We start from the raw sequence: 21,102 nt of genomic DNA, 5'->3' as shown, positions 1-21,102 counted from the left end.
GAGAAAACAAGACCTATGTGGAGCAGGGTTCCATCTACGAGCTGAGCAAGAACGGGTAGTTCACGTTCACATTCCTGATGAGAGAGAGCAAGAGAGAGCGAGAGAGAGAGCAAGAGAGAGAGAGCACACAGAGAAAGATCAGAAACCCAGACCCAGGGGGTGACTTCTCATCCTGGGCTGTAACACGCATCAGCTAAGGACCGCACCTGCTAGTGCCCGTGATTACCCTCCCTAGCGTTTAACACCCTCCTGGGCACAAATATGCACTGAAAAGATACATTTGGGGAGTTCAAGAGTGAATGGATGATGAAAGTTGGTAAAACATCAGAAACAGAGACGTAACAGGACAAAAAGCAAGCAATACAGAAGTTTCCAACAGCCCTTCAGGCAGCAGTGAGTGAAATGCGGGGTGGGGGTCGGCTCTGTGACCAAGACTCACTGGTGAGATCTGCAAGGTTCAAGGCTCATGATCGGTTCAGACAAAAGAAAAAAAAAACAACACCAAAATCCAAAGTAACTGCCAGGTTTGAAACTGGAGTTTTGGGGGTAAAAATCACCCGTTACTGACAAATGAGGGTGCGGGAGGAAAGGACTTTTCCATAAAGAAAGGGGAGTGGGGTACAGGAAACAGAGTCGCTTTAGGCATAGTTTCAGATGGCCGTGCGGTTTTTGATGAAAAATACCAGTGGAAAACTTAGAGTAATGCCTGGACTTAGGAAAATCAAATTTAGAAATTACCCCCTGAAAGAGACCAGATATGAGAAAGACATTTGACATCTTTGACTCAAAAACCACACTGACAACTGTTCTTCATATAAGACGATGGAGAATTTAAAAATTTTTTTTATGTTTATTTATTTTTGAGAGAGAGAAAGAGACAGACACAGAGTAAGGGAGGGGCTGGGAGAGAGGGAGACACAGAATCAGAAGCAAGCTCCAGGCTCTGAGCCATCAGCACAGAGCCCGACGTGGGGCTCGAGCCCACGAACCGTGAGATCATGACCTGAGCCGAAGCCGTACACTTACCCGACTAAGCCGCCCAGGTGCCCCAAGACCATGGAGATTTAACAAAATCACAGTCACCCTGGAATGTCACGTGAAATCCCTACACACACGTATAATATAAGCGACAACGCCATCATCCACACATAACCTGGGACCCCGACGAAGCGTGAGCTTCCCCCCTGCAGTCGGTCAGGTTATCACGTGCAGGGGTGAACCCACTCGCCGCACATGGCGGGATCCAGTCCACAGCGGTGGGAGGGGATGTGGAATCAGAGGGCGGGGGTCTTCCCAAAGCTATGCCTTCTCCTCCCAGGTCGCCCTAGGGAGGTCCAGTTCCCGATTTGAGAGTCGGATCAGAAGTGCTTCAAGGCGTATGAGCAAAGGTAGTTCTCACTGCGCTCATAGCAGTAATGTGGCCCGCTCTCTACTTCCATGAGAACACAAACAAGGAAAGCAGCAAGTCTAGACAGAGGCTGCATTCCCGAGGGCTGGCAAGGTTAACCCAGAGACCGCATATTGACCTTGGGGGTTTGCGTACATACAAGACAGACGACACATTCAATAAGGGGCGAAGAGCTGTTGGGCTCCTTCTGGTGTGGGAACAATGGAGAGCTGTGTGGAGATGCTTTATGTTAACTTGCAAAATGAAGACCCAAAACATAACATGCCGAAGCCGTGCCGGTGCCGGGACCCTCAGGGGAGAGAAGACGCTCAGGCCCTGCTCCCGTGAAGCCCACTGTGAGGTCCAGATGCAGGGAAGCAAATGAGCCATGTCGTTATACGTACAGCGACCCACTCTGCCACAGCGACATCTCAGGGCACCCCGGGAGCCGACCTGGGGACACAGGACTGGCTTCTGTGTGGAGGTGCCCCAGGCTCGGAGCTTCGAGACAGACAGACACCTACGAGTGAAAGGGAACCATCCGGTGGGAAGGGCTGGGGTGTGAGACAGTTCCAGGGACGAGAGGGGCGCCTGGGGGGCTCAGTCGGTTGAGTGTCCGACTTCGGCTCAGGTCATGATCTCACGGGTCATGAGTTCAAGCCCCACGTCAGGCTCTGTGCTGACAGCTCAGAGCCTGGAGCTGCTTCAGATTCTGTCTCCCTCTCTCTCTGACCCTCCCCTGCTCACGCTGTCTCTCTCTCTCAGAAATAAAAAAAATAAATAAAAATAAAAAACATCTGAAAAAAAAGTTCCAGGGACGAGAATACAAGACCTGGGGACACAGGGTGAGGAGACAGACTGCGTGTGGGGTGGGGTGGAGCAGGGCCGCGTGTCAAGGAGTCGCTCAATCGATCAGCATGACTGAGCACTGGAAAAGGAGTCTGGAAAGTCCGGTCATGGTTACTAAGAGTTCTGAGCAAAGGAGACACCGACTCTGTTTGTGTTTTGGAAACACTGTACTGACTGGCAAGGAAACACTGAGCCAGGAGAAGACGGAACTGGAGGCAGGTGACCGGTTTGGGGACAAGGGCACGTGTCCCTAAGTGGGGGTGACGGTGGCCACACCAGGCAAGGGCGGGGGCCCCTCCCCAAGGCAAGAAAGAAAACCTCAAGGCCCCTGGCGAGACGCGTACGCGACGTCCCTCCCGACGCTGTGCCATGAGGCCCCTTCATCGGACGGCACGTTTGTGTGTCACCACCTGTGGGAGACTGAGAAGCAGGCAATGTATTTAAAAACTACGCCGCGTGTCATTCGGGGCTCAGTTCTTCGGGTACGAACCCAACTGAGTGGTGCCGGCACAAATACAGTTGCTTGCTAGAAGGAGCAGCCTCGGGGTCACGGTTCTGTGTGAGAATCTTGCTACATTTTCAAAAGATGCTTAGGAAGAGACTGTATTCATTTTTGTATTCACTAAACAAACGTTACAGTGACCTACTTCCTGCAAGGCATTGTTCTAGAAGCTGTGAAGGGACAGCAGCGAGCGAAAGAAAGCCCTTGCTCTTGTAGACCTGCATTCTTCTGGGAGATCTCACACACACACACACACACACACACACACACACACACACACACATATGAACGAGGCATCCGCTGCACAGTGAGAAGTGCAGTGAAAACCAGAAACCAGGGTGGGTGGAGAGGGAGAGGGGCTGGGAGAAGCTGACTCACTCAGGAGCCAGAGAAAGCCTCTCTGACCAGGTGACGCTCCAGCAGAGACCTCGAGGCGGTGAACCTATGCCCCTGTAAGCTCTAGAGCCAAGCGTGCAAAGGCCCTGAGGCAGAAGCAGGTGGGGCATTTGTGAAGAAAGAGAAGAGTGTGTGAAGATGAGATCAGGAAATGGGCTGCAGGGAGGCAGGACGGTGGGCAGACGCCGTGGGGTCTTTCTGTCCCTGGCAAGGACTTGGGCGCCACTCGTGGCCACCAGGAAGCCACTGAAGGTGTGTAGGCAGAGAGGGGGTGCTGTAGGAGGCTGCTGTGATAATCCAGGCAAGACGTGGGGACGGCGTACAGGACAGCGGCCACGGAAGCAGTTGGAGGTGGTCAGATTTGTAAGCCTTCAGAGACAGAGGGAACAGAATGGCTCCTGGATCAGACAGCGCGAGGGAGAGAGGGAGGGGAGTCCAGAAAGCCTCTAAGTCGTGTGATGTGCGCAGCTGGTGGCAGGGGAGCTCAGGGAGAGGGAAAGGCCTAGCGCGCGGTGCTTCGGCGGGGGGGGGGCCGACGCGCCATGGGCGGGTGCACGTGTGGCACTGCGGGGAAGCCTGACGTCCAGGCAGACGTCTCCACTGGGCATAAAGAGTGGGACTCATGGCCTCCTCGTGGCCTGGAATGTCATTCCCTAGAGGGTGGAGGGTAAACAGAAGAGAGCTCTGAAGGTCCAAGTTTGGAGGCTGGGAGCACCGGCCCGGAAGGCGGAGAAGCAGACACCGGCGAGGTTGACAGGGAATCCAGGGGAGAAGAGGTCCAGACGCCATCCAGCCGGAGACAGGACCCAGGACCACACGATACCCAGAGGCCGTGGCTTCCGGCCGACTGGGAAGGGGCCTGGGAAGTACGTCCCAGCTGGCACCAAGGTCACGGGCAAGGGCTGGGAGAAATCCCGGCAGCAGCGTTTCCGCCGAGACAACAGGCCAGAGAGACAGGAGGCGGTGAGAGCAGAGCTCTGCTGAGGAGTTCTGGCCATAAAGGGACCGCGGAAGGAAGGGGGGGTGGCTTTCGTCTGGAGTTCTTTCCTTTCCACTCTGCACACTTGGAAGCATCTTTCTTCCACGGAATGACCCTGCGTGACGGACGGTGACGTCTTAAGAGCCCATGACAGAGGGTCCAGCAGGCGAGTTTGACATTGGTGCCAATAACCTGCTCTACAAAACAGCCCTTATAAATTTCAATTTCCGAGGCACCTGGGGGGCTCAGTTGGTTGAGCGACCCACTTCGGCTCAGGTCATGATCTCACGGTCCATGACTTCAAGCCCCGCGTCGGGCTCTGTGCTGACAGCTCGGAGCTTGGAGCTGTTTCCGATTCTGTGTCTCCCTCTCTCTCTGCCCCTTCCCCGCTCATACGCTGTCTCTCTCCCTCTCAAAAATAAATAAACATCAAAAATAAAATTAAAAATAAAAATGAATGTTAAAAAAAATAAAAATAAATAAAAATAAATGTCAATGGCCCAGAAATTGTGTGGGTGAAGCAAATCCTCAGATAATCCCTGACGATCTATTCTTCTCTGGCACACACTCAATGACTTGTTTGATCTCATAAGTGGGAAATGTACATTTCGCCTGTAGAACATTCTTCCTTTGGACTCTCGCAGCCGCACTGTCAAAGGCAAGTGAGATCTACAGATTGTTCTGTGGCTGCACTGGTACACCGAGCAGCAGTCCAGGCCTCAGACAGATTGTGCCTTTTTCCTACAGAAATTACAAATCCTGTTTTTCTTCTTTTTTCAGATGCTGTTCTGAGCACAATGAATCAGAAAACTCTTGGTTATAGCAAGCAGCAACACTGCCTGAAATTTGACAGATCAGAGAGACCTTAGCTGCGGTATTAACTCAGGACCTAAAAAATGCTTGGTTTTTTTTCAATGGAGTCAAAACTTGAGGGGCGCCTGGATGGCTCAGTGGGTGAAGGTCCTGCTTCGGCTCAGGTCGTGATCTCACGGTTCATGAGTTTGAGCCCTGTATCGGGCTCCGTGCTGACACCTCAGTGCCTGGAGCCTGCTTTGGATTGTGTCTCCCTCTCTCTCTGCCCCTCCCCTCCCCTCTCAAAAATAAAAAAATAAAAAAATTACAAAATGTTAAAAAATAAACATGAGAATGTGCAGAGTTAGAAGGCACAGATTTTATGTTCTGCCACTAATTCTCGCTCGACATTTACGTTTGAAGAGAGCAGGTCTAAGAAGTAATATCATTTGGAGCAAGAAACCGAGAGGAGTGACTAAAAGCCAGGAGACAATATGTTATTGTGTTTGCCATCTGCCCTCCTCTCCCTGAAATGCGAAGGCTTCCTAGATTAAAAGTTTTTAATGTGCTGTTTTAATCCAACATTTCCCTCCCACACTTTTCCTGACATTCATGTGAGAAAATGGATAGCAAAGAAGGAATGAGACCTAAATGACTAGCTTCTGCTTCATCTTCTTGCCATTCCTCTTGCAAAACCAGAAAGAGCCTTAAATCACTGTCCCGTGCAGGTCAGAGGTGGCGACATCCGCCTTGAGGGTAGGAAGATGCACACCTGTCCGGAGCGCTCGCCTATAACCAAACACACTGGGGCCAAACCAATAATCCTTCCCCTCTCTGTTCCAAATGCCCAGCTGCGCGCTGAAGGCCTCCAGAGACCGGTGCCAATCATAGCCAAGTGCCTGCAGTTCTGGAACATTCCATCCTTCCAGGACCACAGGCCTTTGGCCAGCTTTAGCTTTGGCTTAGTGTCCTGGCTCAGAGAAGCTGAGAGATGCCAGTCCTCTTCGCCTCCCACTCCACCTTGACCCCCTGCCCCACCGCCGATCTTCCTTCTCCCCCAAGTGTTAAATACTGTCGGCCGTTGTCTGCTGTAGCCGTCCCTCCTTCTGCGAGGCTGCCGACAGCAACCTCTACTTCCCTCAGTCTTCCCCATACCCAGCCTGCTATTGGGCACACTTAAAAACAGGAGTCCATGGGGCGCCTGGGGGGCTCAGTCAGTTAAGCCTCTGACTTCGGCTCAGGTCACGATCTGACGTTCGTGGGTTTGAGCCCCGCATCGGGCTCTGTGCTGACAGCTCAGAGCCTGGAACCTGCTTCAGATTCTGTGCCTCCCTCTCTCTGAACCCCCCATCTCATCCTCTGTCTCTCTGTCTCAAAAAAAAGTAAAACATTAAATACATTTTAAAAAAGTGAAAAAGAAAACATGAGCTCTTAATCCTGAATGAATGAATGAACGAATGAATGAATGAATGGGTTCAACACTGATCTGCCCATGCTGCCACTCACTAGGTGCTATCAGAACCTATTTATGAAAACTAAGAGAAGCAGGCATTCACCGCAGATGCGGAGGCTAAAGTCCTAGTTTCAACAGTAAGAAAGACGTCCTGACTTGTCACATAGACTATCATACAATGTCCTTAGGGAAAGTGTTTTGCTCTTTAGCTCATTCATTCCTAACACTGTACGGACCTCCTGGAGACTGTAGATTTTATGAGCGTGACTATGACGGCGAGCTCACAGCCGCCTATCTACCCGCCGACTGGGCTCGACCCAGCCCCTCCACCCAGGCCCCTGAGCCCAGTCAGTCTCACGCGGAAGCAAGCGCCGAGGGGCTGAACATCTTCCCTGAACAGCTCGTTCCAAAAATAAACCATCCACAGGGACAGAAATGTCCCGTTAACGCTCTAAATCCTGCCGCACGCCCACCCGACCTCCTGGGCCCCCTCCCCAACGTTTCCTCTGGCCTTGCCAGCCCCTCCCCAGAGAAGCAAGGCCACTTCCCCCTTGATGGCGAGATGCTTGCAGATCTAAGGTCAGTGTCCCTCCATTGCAGTCGGTTCAGATAGAGTCTCCTGACTTAAATCCAGATTTGTTTTTATTTGACAAATCTGGAGCTCCAGCGCCTTGGGCTTCAATCTGGGTTTCAATCCAGTTCTACCACAACTAGCAGTGTGGGCTGTGACAAGTCCTTCGTGGGTCCAAGCCTGTGTTTAGACCTATTCTGAGATCAAAGGGCCATGAGGAGGAGGAAAGGAGCGAAGACATTTTAAGCACTTAGAACAGTGCCTGATCCGTGGTAAATCCTCACTAAACCTAACTCTTACTAGTCCCCTGTGAAAGTCTGTGATGGTTAATTACACGTGTTAACATAACTAAGCCACAGGGACCAGCTCTCTGGCCAAATAGGAGTCTGTATGTTGCTCTGAAGGTATTTTTTCAGATGTGACTAAGTCTTCAATCAGCTGACTCTGACTAAAGCCGACTGCCCTCCACAGTGTGGGTGGGCCGCATCCCATCAGTTGAAGATCTTAAGAGAAAAGACTGAGGTTTACAAGAGAGAACGGAATGAATCCTGCCTCAAGGCTGCAGCACAGAGCCCTGCCTCACTTTGCAGACTGCAGATTTCAAACGTGAGCCTGCCACCCTGACTCCTACTTGAATTTTCCGCCTACGAGCCCACAGATTTCTGACTCGCCAGCCACCACAATCATGTGGGCCAACTCTTTAAAATAAATCTCCCCCACCCTGGTGCGTGTGTGTGTATGTGTATCCTATCCATTTCTCTCAAGAACCTTGACTAACACACACACTCTGTGCTGGGAACAGGGATAGAAATATCATGGCATTTGGGGCGCCTCGGTGACTCAGTCGGTTAAGTGCCTGACTTTGTCTCAGGTCATGATCTCACAGTTCGGGGGTTCGAGCCCCACATCGGGCTCTATGCTGACAGCCTGGAGGCTAGAGTCTGTTTCAGATTCTGTGTCTCCCTCTCTCTCTGTCATTCTGTGTCTCTGTCTCAAAAATAAATAAACTATAAAAAATTTTTTTAAAAAGAAATATCATGGGGGCGCCCGGGTGGCTTAGTCGGTTAAGCGTCCGACTTTCGCTCGGGTCATGATCTCGCGGTTCGTGGGTTCGAGCCCCGCGTCGGGCTCTGTGCTGACTGCCAGCTCAGAGCCTGGAGCCTGTTTCAGTCTGTGACTCCCTCTCTCTCTGACCCTCCCCTGTTCACGCTGTCTCTCTCTCTCTCCTAGAAATAAAAATTAAAAAAAAAAAAAAAAAGAAATATCATGGCATTTATTAGGGCAGAAAAAGAAAATACTTTCTTATCATGTCTCTGCCCCATCCTTTGTCTGCCCAGAACCCATTCTCCCCTTTTTGTTTATTTCTAGCACTGAGCATGGCACACAGCAGAGGGCGGGGGTCCAGTGACTATGTACTAATTAATGGAGTGGATGGTGCACAAGGAATGACCTTTTTCTTATACGATACCCGTTCCGGTACAAGATACCATCATGGAAACCTCAAGGAATCATCACAGATAACACAGTGGAGACAAGGGTTAGTGCTGCCTGAGAATATCAGAGAAAGTTCCAGCAGGGAGAAGAGAGGTTCATTTGAAAGAGAACATTCTAGGCAGAGGACAAAGCTTAAATAAAGACCCCAGGGACCCAGCAGTAGGCAGAAAAGTGCATTTCCCATCCCTGGAACTGCAGACCACAGATGGGCAGAGTCTGGACACATTTCTACCAGTTCATTCTCTCCCCCCACATCCTGCCTGGGATCAAAGGAAAGCACTTGGCCTGAGGCAAAGAGTGAGCAGCAAAGGCAGAATGAGTAAGGAGACAACTTTCCTCCCAATCACCAGAGATGGCAAATGGCCTCAGCATAGGTAAGGAAGAAATGGATTCTTCTCAAAACACTTTAAAAAAAATATTCTGGAATTGAGGTTCCAAACCCAGGACTGAGGACTAGATGCTTTCCTGGTGTGTGGTAACAACACCATTCAGTCTTCCCCGTCTCCTGAGCCTGGACATCAGGACGGTGAGGCTGCAGAGGAGGTCAAGGGAATTGCAGGGGCGGGTTGAGGGGAGGAAGGGAGCTGTGGTCTGGGGGCCTTGGGGGCGGGGGCCACCAGGCTAGAGGAGGAGGGGCAGGCCTCCGCAGTTCACGCGGGCAGCCCTGCAGAACGAGTGGCAGTGAACGGCAGAAGGACCTGGCTCCCATGGAGACAGGGTCCTGGCCCGGGGCCCCACCGGCACGGCCCCACACGGCTCTGGGCTGAAGCGCCTGCATTCCAGAAACCGGCCACAGAGGGGCCAGATGTGCACCTGTCCTCAGAAATCTGTGCTCCAGGGCAACGTGTGTGCCCGAGGAAACAGAGTGTCAGGCATCCCACCAACAATCGGGGTCAGATGGATGGAGGGAAAGGATGTCTTCTGACCGTGGCCTTTCCGTGGCTCACGGCCGGCTCTCTGCCGCACAAAGTGCCCGTATTCTCATGCCGCTCTGCGAACAGCCTCCTTTCCCCACCTGTTGGGTCAGAGCAACTGGTTCCAACAGTTCAAGGTCCCAGAGCCACAGAGGTGGAAGGGCTCACACACAGGGATGCGGGACCGGCCCGGAGCCACCACCCAAGGATGAAATCGGAGGCCGCACGGGGCAGCGCTAAACGCTGGGTTCACACACAGGCGGGTCTGAATCCCACCCTGTCCCTGATTAGCGCCCTCATCCTGAGCAATCTGTTTAACCTCCTTAAACACAAGCATGTGGTCCATACCACTGGTTGGTCTCTGTGCGCACGTGCATCGCTTCCAAGGGCTGCGATCCCGAGTCCCACCGACGGGGCCGGGAAGCAGGGCCTCACTCTCTCAGGGTCCTGGAGGCTGCAGTCTGGCCTCCAGGAGTCAGGAAGGCCTCCCTCCCTCTGAGGCCCCGAGGGAAAGCCTCCCATGCCTCTCTCCTCACTCCTCAGGGCCGCCAGCCATCTGTGGAGTCTGACACCTGCCTTCACATTTGCGCGGTCCCCTTCCCTCTGTGTGTTTGTGTGCCCAAACCCCTCCTTTCATAAGGGCACGAGCCTTCACTGAAAGACGCACCCTCATCGAGTGGGACATCTCAGCCCATCTGCAAAGACTCCACTTTCAAGTGAGGTCAGATTCTCAGGTGCCAGGCGGGCAGGAATTAAGGAGGGCACTATTTCACCCAGAACAGTGCCTTGCAGGGTTATTTTGAGGGTTACACGAAACGATGCAGTTAAAGTATTCAGGGGCACCTGGGTAGCTCATGCGGTTAAGCATCTGACTTCAGCTCAGATCATGAGCTTGTTATTCATGGGTTCGAGCCCCGCGTCAGGCTCTGTGCCGACAGCTCTGAGCCTGGAGCCTGCTTCAGATTCTGTGTCTCCCTCTCTCCCTGCCTCTTGCCCTCTCTCTCAAAAATTAAAAAAAAAAATTTTTTTAACTAAAATATGTAGAGAGATGATGGTCACATATTACATTATATACATAAAAGCATAAGTATATATATGTGTGTGTGGTATATAAAAACACACATTATACATAATATTATATATATATAACATGCATTGCCCCAGCAGAACAGAATGAATGGCAATAGTGCTCAGTCAGCTTAATAATGCGAATTTTCTCCGTTCAATCCATTGTCAAAGGGACCATCCAACTGCTGTTTGTCATTATCTCATGTTTATATCCATGCCCTGAACTCACCTGTCTATCTTGTCTTTTTTCTGTTTCATTATAATTTATAATATGGCTTCCCAAAACCTTCCTAACCCCACACTTTTATTCCTATAGATTAACGCCCACTGCTATTGTCTTTGAACCCCATGCCAATCAGGGTCATTACCAGCCACTCGTGACTGTTCCAACACCATCTTCTAATTCCCTTCTGAGCCCAAAGAGCAGCCGACACACTGACTGTGCATGTAATAAGACATGACAGATGTCACCTGAAGTCCTCTGAGTGAGTCACCTAACTTATCCTCACAGCCACTTCTGAGAGGTTCATGCTGCCTCTCAACCTTATTTGCAAGAGAGGAAGGGGAAGCACAGAAAATGCCCTGGCCAGGCTCACACAGCTCATCGGGGTCATGGGAGGGACTGACCCACCCTCCCAACTGCGGAGTTTGGACACTGACGCTACCCCCACCACCCGCCCCGGTGACACTTCCATCAGGATGCATTCCAGTTGTCTTTCACAGCCAAAGAGTTCCTCTCTCCCCTTCTACCAAATGAAAATCTTCCCACAGAGCAGAGTTTCAGATTCATCCCATCCTGAAGTCTCCCCAGTGAATGCCCTTCGTGACTCCTTTTACGTAGATCCATTTCAAGTTTGTTTGTTAAAGGACAGTGTATCTTTCCATTAAGATTATAAAAGCCTACATAGCACACTTCTTTCTCTTTTTCCAATTATTTTCACAGCACCTGGTAAAGTTGCGAGTACAAAGCAGGCAGTTAAAATAATTAATACTTGTCAGGAATATGAATTCAGTGTTGGTGAAATACTTAGCTATTCATTAAATTCATACGGAGTCCCTCGGAGCTTAAACGCACTTAATTTCTAACTCTTTATGATTCTATAACGCGTTCTGAAACGGGCACCTTTAATTAACTAGCAACTATTACCTATTAATTGGAAGCATCAGAGTCCTGGGAAGATCACTCTGTAAAATTCTCCGTGACACGAGAAAATGCCCTGGGCTGCTGGAGTCGGCATGTCCATGTCTACGAGCAGTAGTCACTTAGCCTTCCAGATCTCTGATGTGACCTCAGGCCTGGAGCCGAAAAGCTCACCCTTTTATCTAAAATCTAGAAGAGGTCCTTTTGTTCCCGTGTCTGCCCCAGGACACATCTCACCTGAGCTACCCCTTCCGAAATCCTGGCCCTCCTCTGCCAAATGAGAAGAACAGATTCATTCGCTGTTTCTGTCCCCATCGTCACTGAGAAATCAACAAGATAGAAATGGTTTTCATAAAGCTGTCATTTTCCTCCATCTGCCCACATTTGGTACCTGGAGACAGCAGTATCCTGCTCGTCTTTTTGCAGAGAATGTTCCTTTCCCCAACCTCTTTCTTAAAGACAGGATGATGCTCTGTATTTCCAATCCCAAGGATCCAATACGTAAGACGTTCACATTGGCTGAATCCAACTCTTTGAAGGAAGGTCTATCTACATTCAACATCAAGTATACACTCCTAAGTTTGAGTTCTCGAAGTACATATCCTTACAGAGTAGTTAACACCCATCACATTTAATTATGTTCAGAGTAAATGCATGTCAGGAACCGGTACTGGGTGACAGCTCGGTGGCTCTGGCCACCCCTCTAAAGGTGGCAGAGCCTTGGTTTCAATTTCTTCAGGGGTCAAATTGAATCCACTTCTTGGCTGTCACATTTTCTAATTGCCTATTTGTGCAGCTGGATGAAGGGAGGCTAGGGAGACAGAATGAGACTGCATTCCAGAGAAACCCACAGCCGCCATGGGGAAATGGTACCGCGGCAGATGGGTGAGCTTCACAAAGACAGGATGGTAGCAGCAAGAGATTATCATTGGCCCATGTTACATTTATACTCTAGATACGAAAACATAAACAGAAAATAGATTTTAAACAATAAATTTATGTAGGCATCACCTACATCATCATTTTAACCTCTGCACCAGTCCTAATAAATGCAAGGAGAGGGTTCGGCTAAGCACCCACACGTGCGAAGTCAATGGGAAGCCTCATTTCAAGTTTCATGTGTGAAAACCTTATGGAATATGTTAAGTTTATTCTCTGACCCAAGACTACACCTTGGGGGTATGGATGGGAAGGGGAGAGAAAACTTGGTCCTAATGATTTACTTATAAATCTCTAAGTAAGATGTCCGCCCACCCATAGAGAAGCCAATACATATTGGATTATTGTATCTGGCACATTCTAGGTATATTCTTAGAGGGCTCTGGATAATATGCAAGCAGTTAATACTTCCTGTGACTAATTCAGGGGAGGTACAAGCATCATGGTTTTATAAATTTGTACATAAATCAACACAACTTTGGGGAGCTTAGGTTGCTCAGTCACTTGAGCTCTTGGTTTCTGCTCAGGTCATGATCTCACATTTTGTGAGTTTAAGCAACAAGTCAGGCTCTGTGCTAACAGTGTGGAACCTGCTTGGGATTCTCTCTCTCTCCCTCTCTCTCTGCCAGTCTCTCACTCTCACTCTCACTCTCTCTCTCTCTCTCAAAATAAATTTTTAAAAATTAACACAAATTCAAGATTTGGGGGCCATAAGTGAATGAAAGGGACATTAACTGAAGTAGAGAATAGAAGAAATTTTGGTTTGGGAAGCAATGGAGATTGATATTCAATTGTGAAGGTGACAAGATAGGCAGGTAAGGCCATCAGAAAGGTAGGATCTGGAACTCAGGAGAAAGGTCTGAATGAAAATTTGGCAATCACCAGAGGGGGAGACAGGGAATGCAATGAGAAAAGGTAATGACTTCTAGGGAGGACAGTGGAAAGAGGAGAAAGTTAGAGTCAGAGCGTTAGACCATGGCCCTTAACCTCAGCCTATCAAGGAAACTGGGGCAAGCGACTAAAGGGTAAAAGAAGGAAACAGAGTTTCACATCGTTATAATTTAATTTTTCCTAAGACTGGACTTCTGATTTAACTGAAGTTGGATGTTACAAGTCTGCAACTACACTTAGAAGTTTTTGTGTGCCTGGAATAAAACAGACTCTCAGAAAATATTTGGCATGTAAGTTAATAAATAAATCCTCTTGAATTGTAACCGAAAAGGAGGGCATGGAGAAGGGTCTGAGCAGAAAGAGAGGGTAAACATCACAGCATAAAGAATATCTGTCCCAACCCCTGCCCACTCCGTTGACAGTGAGAATTCAACTAGACAATAGTAGAAAGGATTCCAAATGGCAGTGGAGACAAACCCACTTGTGGGGTTAATAGTTTAGCTCATTCACCATCCAAGGCCAACCTGAGGGGTGATGTGTTAAATGCTCTCACCACCAAAGAAGAAATAATTTAATTGTTTTTAAAAAAATTAAGGGCATGGAGGAAATTTGGGAAAGCGATACATAAGTTTATGGCCATTCTGGTGATGGTTTCACAGATGTAAACTTATCTCCAAATTCATCAAGTCATATATACTAAATATGTACAGCTGTTTGTATGCCAATCATACCTCAGTAAAGTTGGAAAAAAAAGAAGCCGACTTGAAAGACTGGATGGTATTATGGACAAAAAATGATTTTTTTTAAAACTCAGATAGACTTGAGAAAGCAATTATTTCCTGTAAGGCTCAATATCTGCACTCGTATCACAGGGAGGAAATTGAACCTACTGGATCTGTTAATCAGGACAGAAAGTGACAAAAGGTATGTATGCAGGCACAGAGTATGCCTGCAAAGTGCTAGACACTAAAAGCATAATAAAGTCACTCCATTGTCATTTACTCTACATCCAACATATTGTGGATTAATTAGTGAAAGCTAACTGATATTGCAAGGAGAAATTCTACAGAGGACTGCAATTCCATTTATATCTTCTCTATGTGGACACTTCCTCTCTGTGTCCGTAGCTCACACTCTGTCTTTCTCTTTGCGTCTCTCTCTCCGTCTCTCTTTTCCTTTTGCATGGTGTACATCAAAGAGAGTGAATAAAAGCCCTATATCAAAATGTAGAACAATTTTTTTTAGATGGAAAAGAATGTCAAACACATTTTAGATTGATGTAGTATATTAAAATGACACATTAACACTAAAGTGTCACCAAATCTCAGTAGAAAATAATAAAGTACTGAAGATACTAAATCTGCCATTATAAAAAATGCAACATTTAGAAGATAAAACAGGGGCGCCTGGAGGGCTCAGTCAGTTAAGCATCCGACTTTGGCTCAAGTCATGATCTCACAGTTTGTGAGTTCGAACCCCGTGTCTGGCTCTGTGCCGACAGCTTGGAGCCTGGAGCGTGCTTCAGATTCTGTGTCTCCTTCTCTCTCTCTGCCCTTCCCCCACTCGCATTCTGTGTCTCTCTGTCTCTCAAAAAAGAATAAATGTTAAAAAAATTAATTAATTAATTTTAAAAATTCGGAATTACTTCCAATGACATAATACAAACCTTAGCATGAACAATATGTTGGCCTTTGAAAAAGTATATTTGATTTCTTTATACTAAGGAAAGTACTTAGAAATATGAGAGAAAAATACAATTATTCACACAAAGAGAGAAACTACAAAGTTTGAAATAATAATTTCATTTGTTCATACTTAGGTCAGCTCCAAGGATAGAATTAGCATGTCACCTGCTATAGACTGAGTTTTTGTGCCCCTCCCAAAGCCATATAGTGAAGCCCTACACCCCAGTATGATCATATCAGGAGATGGGGCCTTTAGGAGGAAATTAAGGCTAGATGATACCAGAGGGTATAGCCTCCATGATGGAACTAGTGCTCTTACAAGAAGAGGAAAAGACCAGAGCTTCCTCTCCCCACCACCTGAGGATACAGTGAGTAGGTGGCCAACTACCAGGAGGTGGCCAGGAGCACTGCTCTCACTGAGAACCAAATCTGGTGGCTTCATGACCTTGGATGTCCAAATCCAGAACTGTGATAAAGGAATGTCTCTTGAATCTCTAGTCTATAGCATTTTGTTAAGACAGCTCAAGCTAAGTGCCCTTAGTGGACAAGTATTTTCATTTAACATTGCAATAATGTACTTAAAAGTTTAATAACTGATTAGAAATTCAAAGTCTTGTGTTGAGTTCTAAGAGTCATTGACCTACTTCTTCATCATTTGACGCTAATGCTGACCTGAGTTACTGAAACATCATCTTTGCTTCTATTAGTAATGGAAACTATTCCCTGGAAGTCACAACATTATATAAGGTATCTTTCTCAAGACATTTTCCTCAATCTTCCAAAATTGTTTTGTGTAATATCTGTCACAAAATAAACAAGATAGTATATAGGAAGGGCTTATTACAGTTTTTTGTGCATAGCAAAAGTGTAATGAGCAGTGTGTGTGTGGGTGTCTGTGTGTGTGTCTGTGTGTGTATGTGATTTTTTTCCTTCTATTTCCTATTGTCCTGATCACTTGAAATATCTAATAGTGGCCATTACACCAACCAAAATGGGGAACTCTACTGCCCAGTTCATCCTCTCCCTTGCAATTCCAAAAGCAACTTCTTCCATAAAATCCAACTCAACGTTAACCACGGATTATTCACACAAAAAATGTACTCCTTGCTTCTTCTGAGTTGAAAAATCAAATCTGACTGCTTGCTTAGACTTTAGTGTCTTTATATCAACATTCATACACAAACAACTGGCTATACGTACCACACAGTCATTTACTCCGCTTGAAAACAGGTGTTAATGTGTTCCGGCCAGGCACTGATGGTCAACAAAGGATTTCAACCAGGCAAGCAATGTGAGCACCTATTGACGAGGTTAGATTATATTCCATAAAAACGGTATCTGTGTATGCACGTGGAATGTGTGGAGGCAAAGTGGAGTCAGACTGTACTCTAAAAGGGGAAAATTTTAGGGTAGGAAGGCAAAGAGTTAAGAATAAGGACCCAGGGGCTCAGTCGGTTAAGTGTCCGACTTCGGCTCAGGTCATGATCTCATGGTTCGTGGGTTTGAGCCCCACGTGGGGCTCTGTGCTGACAGCTCAGAGCCTGGAGCCTGCTTCAGATTCCGTTTCTCCCTCTCTCTCTGCTCTTTTCCCCCTCATGCTCTGTCTTTCTCTGTCTCAAAAATAAACTATAAAAATTAAAAAACAAACAAACAAACAAAAAAGAATAAGGACTCAGGAGTGGAGAGGCCATGCCAACCCACTTCCTAAAACTTTGACTCACATTTGAGCCATCTTTTAAGTTTTGTTGTTTCGTTTTGTTGTTGTTGTTGTTGTTGTTGTTGTTGTTGTTATTTCCAAATTCTATCTCTGAGTCCTTTTTTTCATGCCGCTTTCCCTGGTCTGCTTATTCCCCCAGTCACACATGTTCCCCTCTTGCCTTAAGCCACAAGCCCTCCTCCCCATCCTCACTCTGCTCTGACGGCCAAGGCTCCTTCATCAGTAAGATTTTTGCTCCCAACAACTCACCCAAACTGATAACCTGCGTATTTCTGAACGCAATGGTCAGTTCTGCCTCCATCCCCCTTGCCTGGGCAGCAGTAGCCGGCAGTTCATCACGCTGCTCCTTGAAAATCCCTCATCACTCAGCTCCCAGGATGGTTCCCTCACCTCCTTTTCCTCCTTTCTTTGTTGCTTCAGGTCATTTCACTGAATTCTTAACATCAGAGCTCCTTGGAACTCAGTTCTTGAGCTTCTTATATTTTTAACTACACTCATTCCCTAAGTGATATACAGTCTTTGGGCTTTCGATGCCCCTATGCTATATGCTCACCTCTCTCCAATCTGTATCTCCAGCCACTATGAGCCCCTCCCGTTCTGACCTCCTAGATGCCTCCCTAACTCCGCTGAGAACACGTCATTCTTCTGCTTGTTTGGGCCAGAACAGACGTGGGGTTATCCTGGAGTCTGTTACTCCACTGTAGGGAGACAGGGTTTGTGTTTCATAATTTTGCCCTCAGCGCTATGCCTGTGAATATGTTACAGTATCTGGAGAAAGGTATTAAGGTGGCTAGTGAACTGGGCTTAAAACAGGGAGATGGCCCTAGATAATCCAAGTGAGCCCTCGGCCCCTCAAACACATGCACTTTGGAAGTGGAAGAAGGCAAAAGACTCAGTCAGAGAGATCAAAAGACAAAAAGAAGCAGGAGAAATTCCAAGCAGGAGACGGACACTTGAGCTCCCTTTCCCGACCCTGAAGATGGAAGAGGCGCTATGACTGATGGACTTCCATGGCCTCTGGAGACGGGGGAAGTCAAAGAAAGTGACCCTCCCTTGGAATCTTCAAAACGCTTTGCAGCCTGGTGACACCTGGATTTCAGCCCAGTGGGACCCATCCTGGACTTCTGACCCTTGGAACTACAACATCGTACACTCGCGTCATTTTCAACCAAATATGAAGCAGCTGTAATTCAATACGGCAACAGTATAAACTGATACACTCCACATCAGCACTTCCTGTCAGCTCTATCCTGAAAGTACGTCCCCACACGGACCATTTCTCAGCACGCCCTCGCTCCACTTTGGTCCAAGCCACCAACATTTTCTGCCCAGCTTACTGTCAGAGCCGCTAAACCAATTTCTCTGCTTCTGCCCTCACAATTCCCCCACTGAAGGCAGAATGCAGCAGCGAGGCTGATTCTGTTCATTCCTACATGGTATCAGGTCTCTCCTCTGCTCAAGACCCTCCAATGGTGTCAGGGCTCACTGAGCACAAAAGCCAGAACTATTTCCATGACACTTGCGGCCCCTACATGCTGGTTCCTTGCTTCCTGCCCTCCCCATTTCTTTTTCTGCTCCCACCACGCGGATTCCTCCCACAGGCTGGGATGCTCCCCCTCACGGCTCTGTGCTCACCTGAAACTCTCCTCCTCGCTTATCCATATGTGCAACTCCCCACCTCCTTCCCACCTTCCTCCCTCTGCATTCATCGTTGTCCACCACACCATACACCTAACTCTATCTCGTTGTCTATGGTCACACACTAGACAGCTGGGCATCACGGAGACAGAGATTTTGTCTGCTTCCTTCGCAGTTGCCTGGTCCATAAGAAAGACTCAATAAATAATTGAAAAATTAATGCACTTTTCCTATGAAACAGAGCTTCTGAGTTTGTTCTTTGGTTCCTACCCCCACTGCCACTATCCCAATCCAGCTCATCCTAATACTGACGCTTCATCCCTGGATTCTGAGTTGGTACCTTTACCTATAGTTCTTATCTTTACCCTTCAACCCATCCCACAGATTAACACCTCTGATTAATATTTGCACTATTTACAGCATATGAATTTTCTTCTTCAGAACGTACAATGGCTCCCATTGTGTTCTGCTTCCAGACCAGGTGGTGAAGTATCCGCAATAATCTTATCTCCCGGAAACCAGCTTAGCAGCCCCCCTCTTCCCTCCTGCCCCTTTCAGACGGATCTCCATGCCTGGAACTCACACTGGCAGCTGTTCGCCACACTGCCCAAGTGTGGTTTCTGCTCCCCTTCCTTCAGAGCCCCTGAAAAATCACCTTCTACCACCAGCTACTCCAATTCTACCAGGCTTCATTTCTACTCATTGTTTTCTACTTTATTATCAGGACTTTTTCCCTCTCTATTACAATTAGAGTTTTTCTAAAGACAGGATTCATATCTCTTCCTGTTCTTGATCACCCAAGTGACATGCCTATGTCAGTATTAATTCAGATTTTATGACTTCGGTGTCTTCCGCAAATATTACAATATATCTTATTACAAGTGTTATATATTATACATATATTAAATAGTTCCTCATGGTCTCTGGGTTTATTATTTTACCATTCTTAATTTTTTAACCCAAACTTAGGCATTATTGGCCCTGTTGATACTTTACACAAGAGACTTTATAACTTTGCAAAGAAACTTTGTGGTTGCATTACTTTTAAATCAATGTAGGGCTTTTGTCTGCCTGCATTCTAATTTAGATTTGTTCCAACAACCACTGCTTGGTGAACTTGGATAAACTGCTTCAGTTTTTCACTCAACAGCACTAGAAGGCATCAGCACGAGCAGGAGGGCACAGTGAACATGGCTGAGAGTGGTACTGCCCCTCGAAGTACTTGCAGCTCCACAGAGGAGATGGCTGTTACATGAAGAGCTACACATGAAATGAGAATAACAAAACAGGAGCTAACTCCTACTTCTATGGTAGTCCTACCCAAGAAGGAGATAATCATGAATTTTGCAGCACAATATCATCATCAAAGGAAACAATTTCATTGGGGAAAAAAAAAAGTTTCATTAAAAATGTGAAGGAACAACTTATAAGGAAATCACATGCTTTCCAGGTAGGCAGTTCTTTAAAAAATATACAATAATTTCACCAAAAGTTTGCATTTTGTTCATCTTTACTAAGAGAAGTTTTAACTTGGACGTTTAATGTGGAAGTTTTAACTATGTTCATTAGAAAGCGGATTTTCCCTTGACTATTTCAGACCTTTAATACAAAGCCCCTAATATTTAAGAGAAATGTTATCCTTCGTCTCTCCACCAGGAAACAATAAACAAAAAGCCTGAAAACCCACACCAGAAAACTTGTGTGCCCTGTACCTTCTTTGTCATCATGGTGGATAATTGCATCCTGTATCATGTCAGCGAGGTTAAAATGAACCTTTTGATGCTTCCCATGCTTCAGCTTTTTCAGGAATCCTTCCTGCTTCTGAAAAGCCTTCTCTCTTTCATAGTAGGCTTTGATCTGCTCACAGCGCATGCGTTTCACCAGCCGCTGCCGCTGGCCGAGGGGAAGGGACTCCAGCAAGCACTGGTCAATTTCCATTTCATGGGTTCGAAAAACGTTTCATAGCTGAAAGCAACCTGCAAGACACACAATGAGAAAGTCACTAGACATACTATCACAACAATACAGTAGCCCTACAGTGCATACTTGATTTCCTATTACCCACCCCGGAGGTCAGAAACTCACTCATTCCTCTTTATGCTTGACATGCAAGTGCACAGGCCAGCTTAAAGACTGGGGGAGAAGTGAGGAGAGCTGGTCTCTTACTCAATATTGCATGGTGACAAAACAAATAGTAAAATTAGAGATAAATGTGTGGTTTTGCACAACACAATTACTGCCAAACCATCCTTTCTTATTGTTTTAAGGGTCTAAAAGTTTTACCAACACATTAAAGTTACTTCATTGAATAATGCCAACTAAACTATGTGTTAAATTTTGGCAGAAAGCCATTCCAAGTCTTTCAGCACACTCTAATAAAATTGGTTTTGTATATCCCGGTGACTCTGCATATCTAATGAAACAGAATCCATGTAGCCTAGCGACTGTTAATGCGACACATTGGATATTTTCCACCAATATATTGCTAAACACTTTTCTTAGTGTTTGGTAATATCCCTTCCTAAGAGACCTAATAATGGTTAAGCAATGAAACACATTTGTCTCTTGACCATTCAAAATCATGGATAGAATTGTGGCTGTTGTGGTCTGTCTTATTAGCGCAGTGATTAACAAACTGAGTTCTCCTTCCTGAAGCTGAAAATCTTCCCTTTCCTTCAAGATGCTA

At 47.0% G+C, this 21,102-nt stretch overlaps 1 protein-coding gene across 1 annotated transcript in view; it reads right to left on the bottom strand.

Annotated features, from left to right (window-relative positions):
- MYO16 (myosin XVI) overlaps nucleotides 1–20,384 on the bottom strand; it is a 459,340-nt gene extending 438,956 nt beyond the window's left edge. The window contains exon 1 of the mRNA XM_039226658.1: nucleotides 20,129–20,384. Within this exon, the coding sequence (XP_039082589.1) occupies nucleotides 20,129–20,354 (226 nt within the window). The 5' untranslated portion in view covers nucleotides 20,355–20,384. The remainder of the gene's footprint in view (nucleotides 1–20,128) is intronic.
- Nucleotides 20,385–21,102: the final 718 nt, after the last annotated feature.

The sequence above is a fragment of the Hyaena hyaena genome, unplaced genomic scaffold (genome assembly GCF_003009895.1).
Source record: "Hyaena hyaena isolate Hyena2069 unplaced genomic scaffold, ASM300989v1 scaffold_22, whole genome shotgun sequence".
Lineage (NCBI taxonomy): Eukaryota > Metazoa > Chordata > Mammalia > Carnivora > Hyaenidae > Hyaena > Hyaena hyaena.
This window is presented reverse-complemented; position numbering and strand designations above follow the sequence as displayed.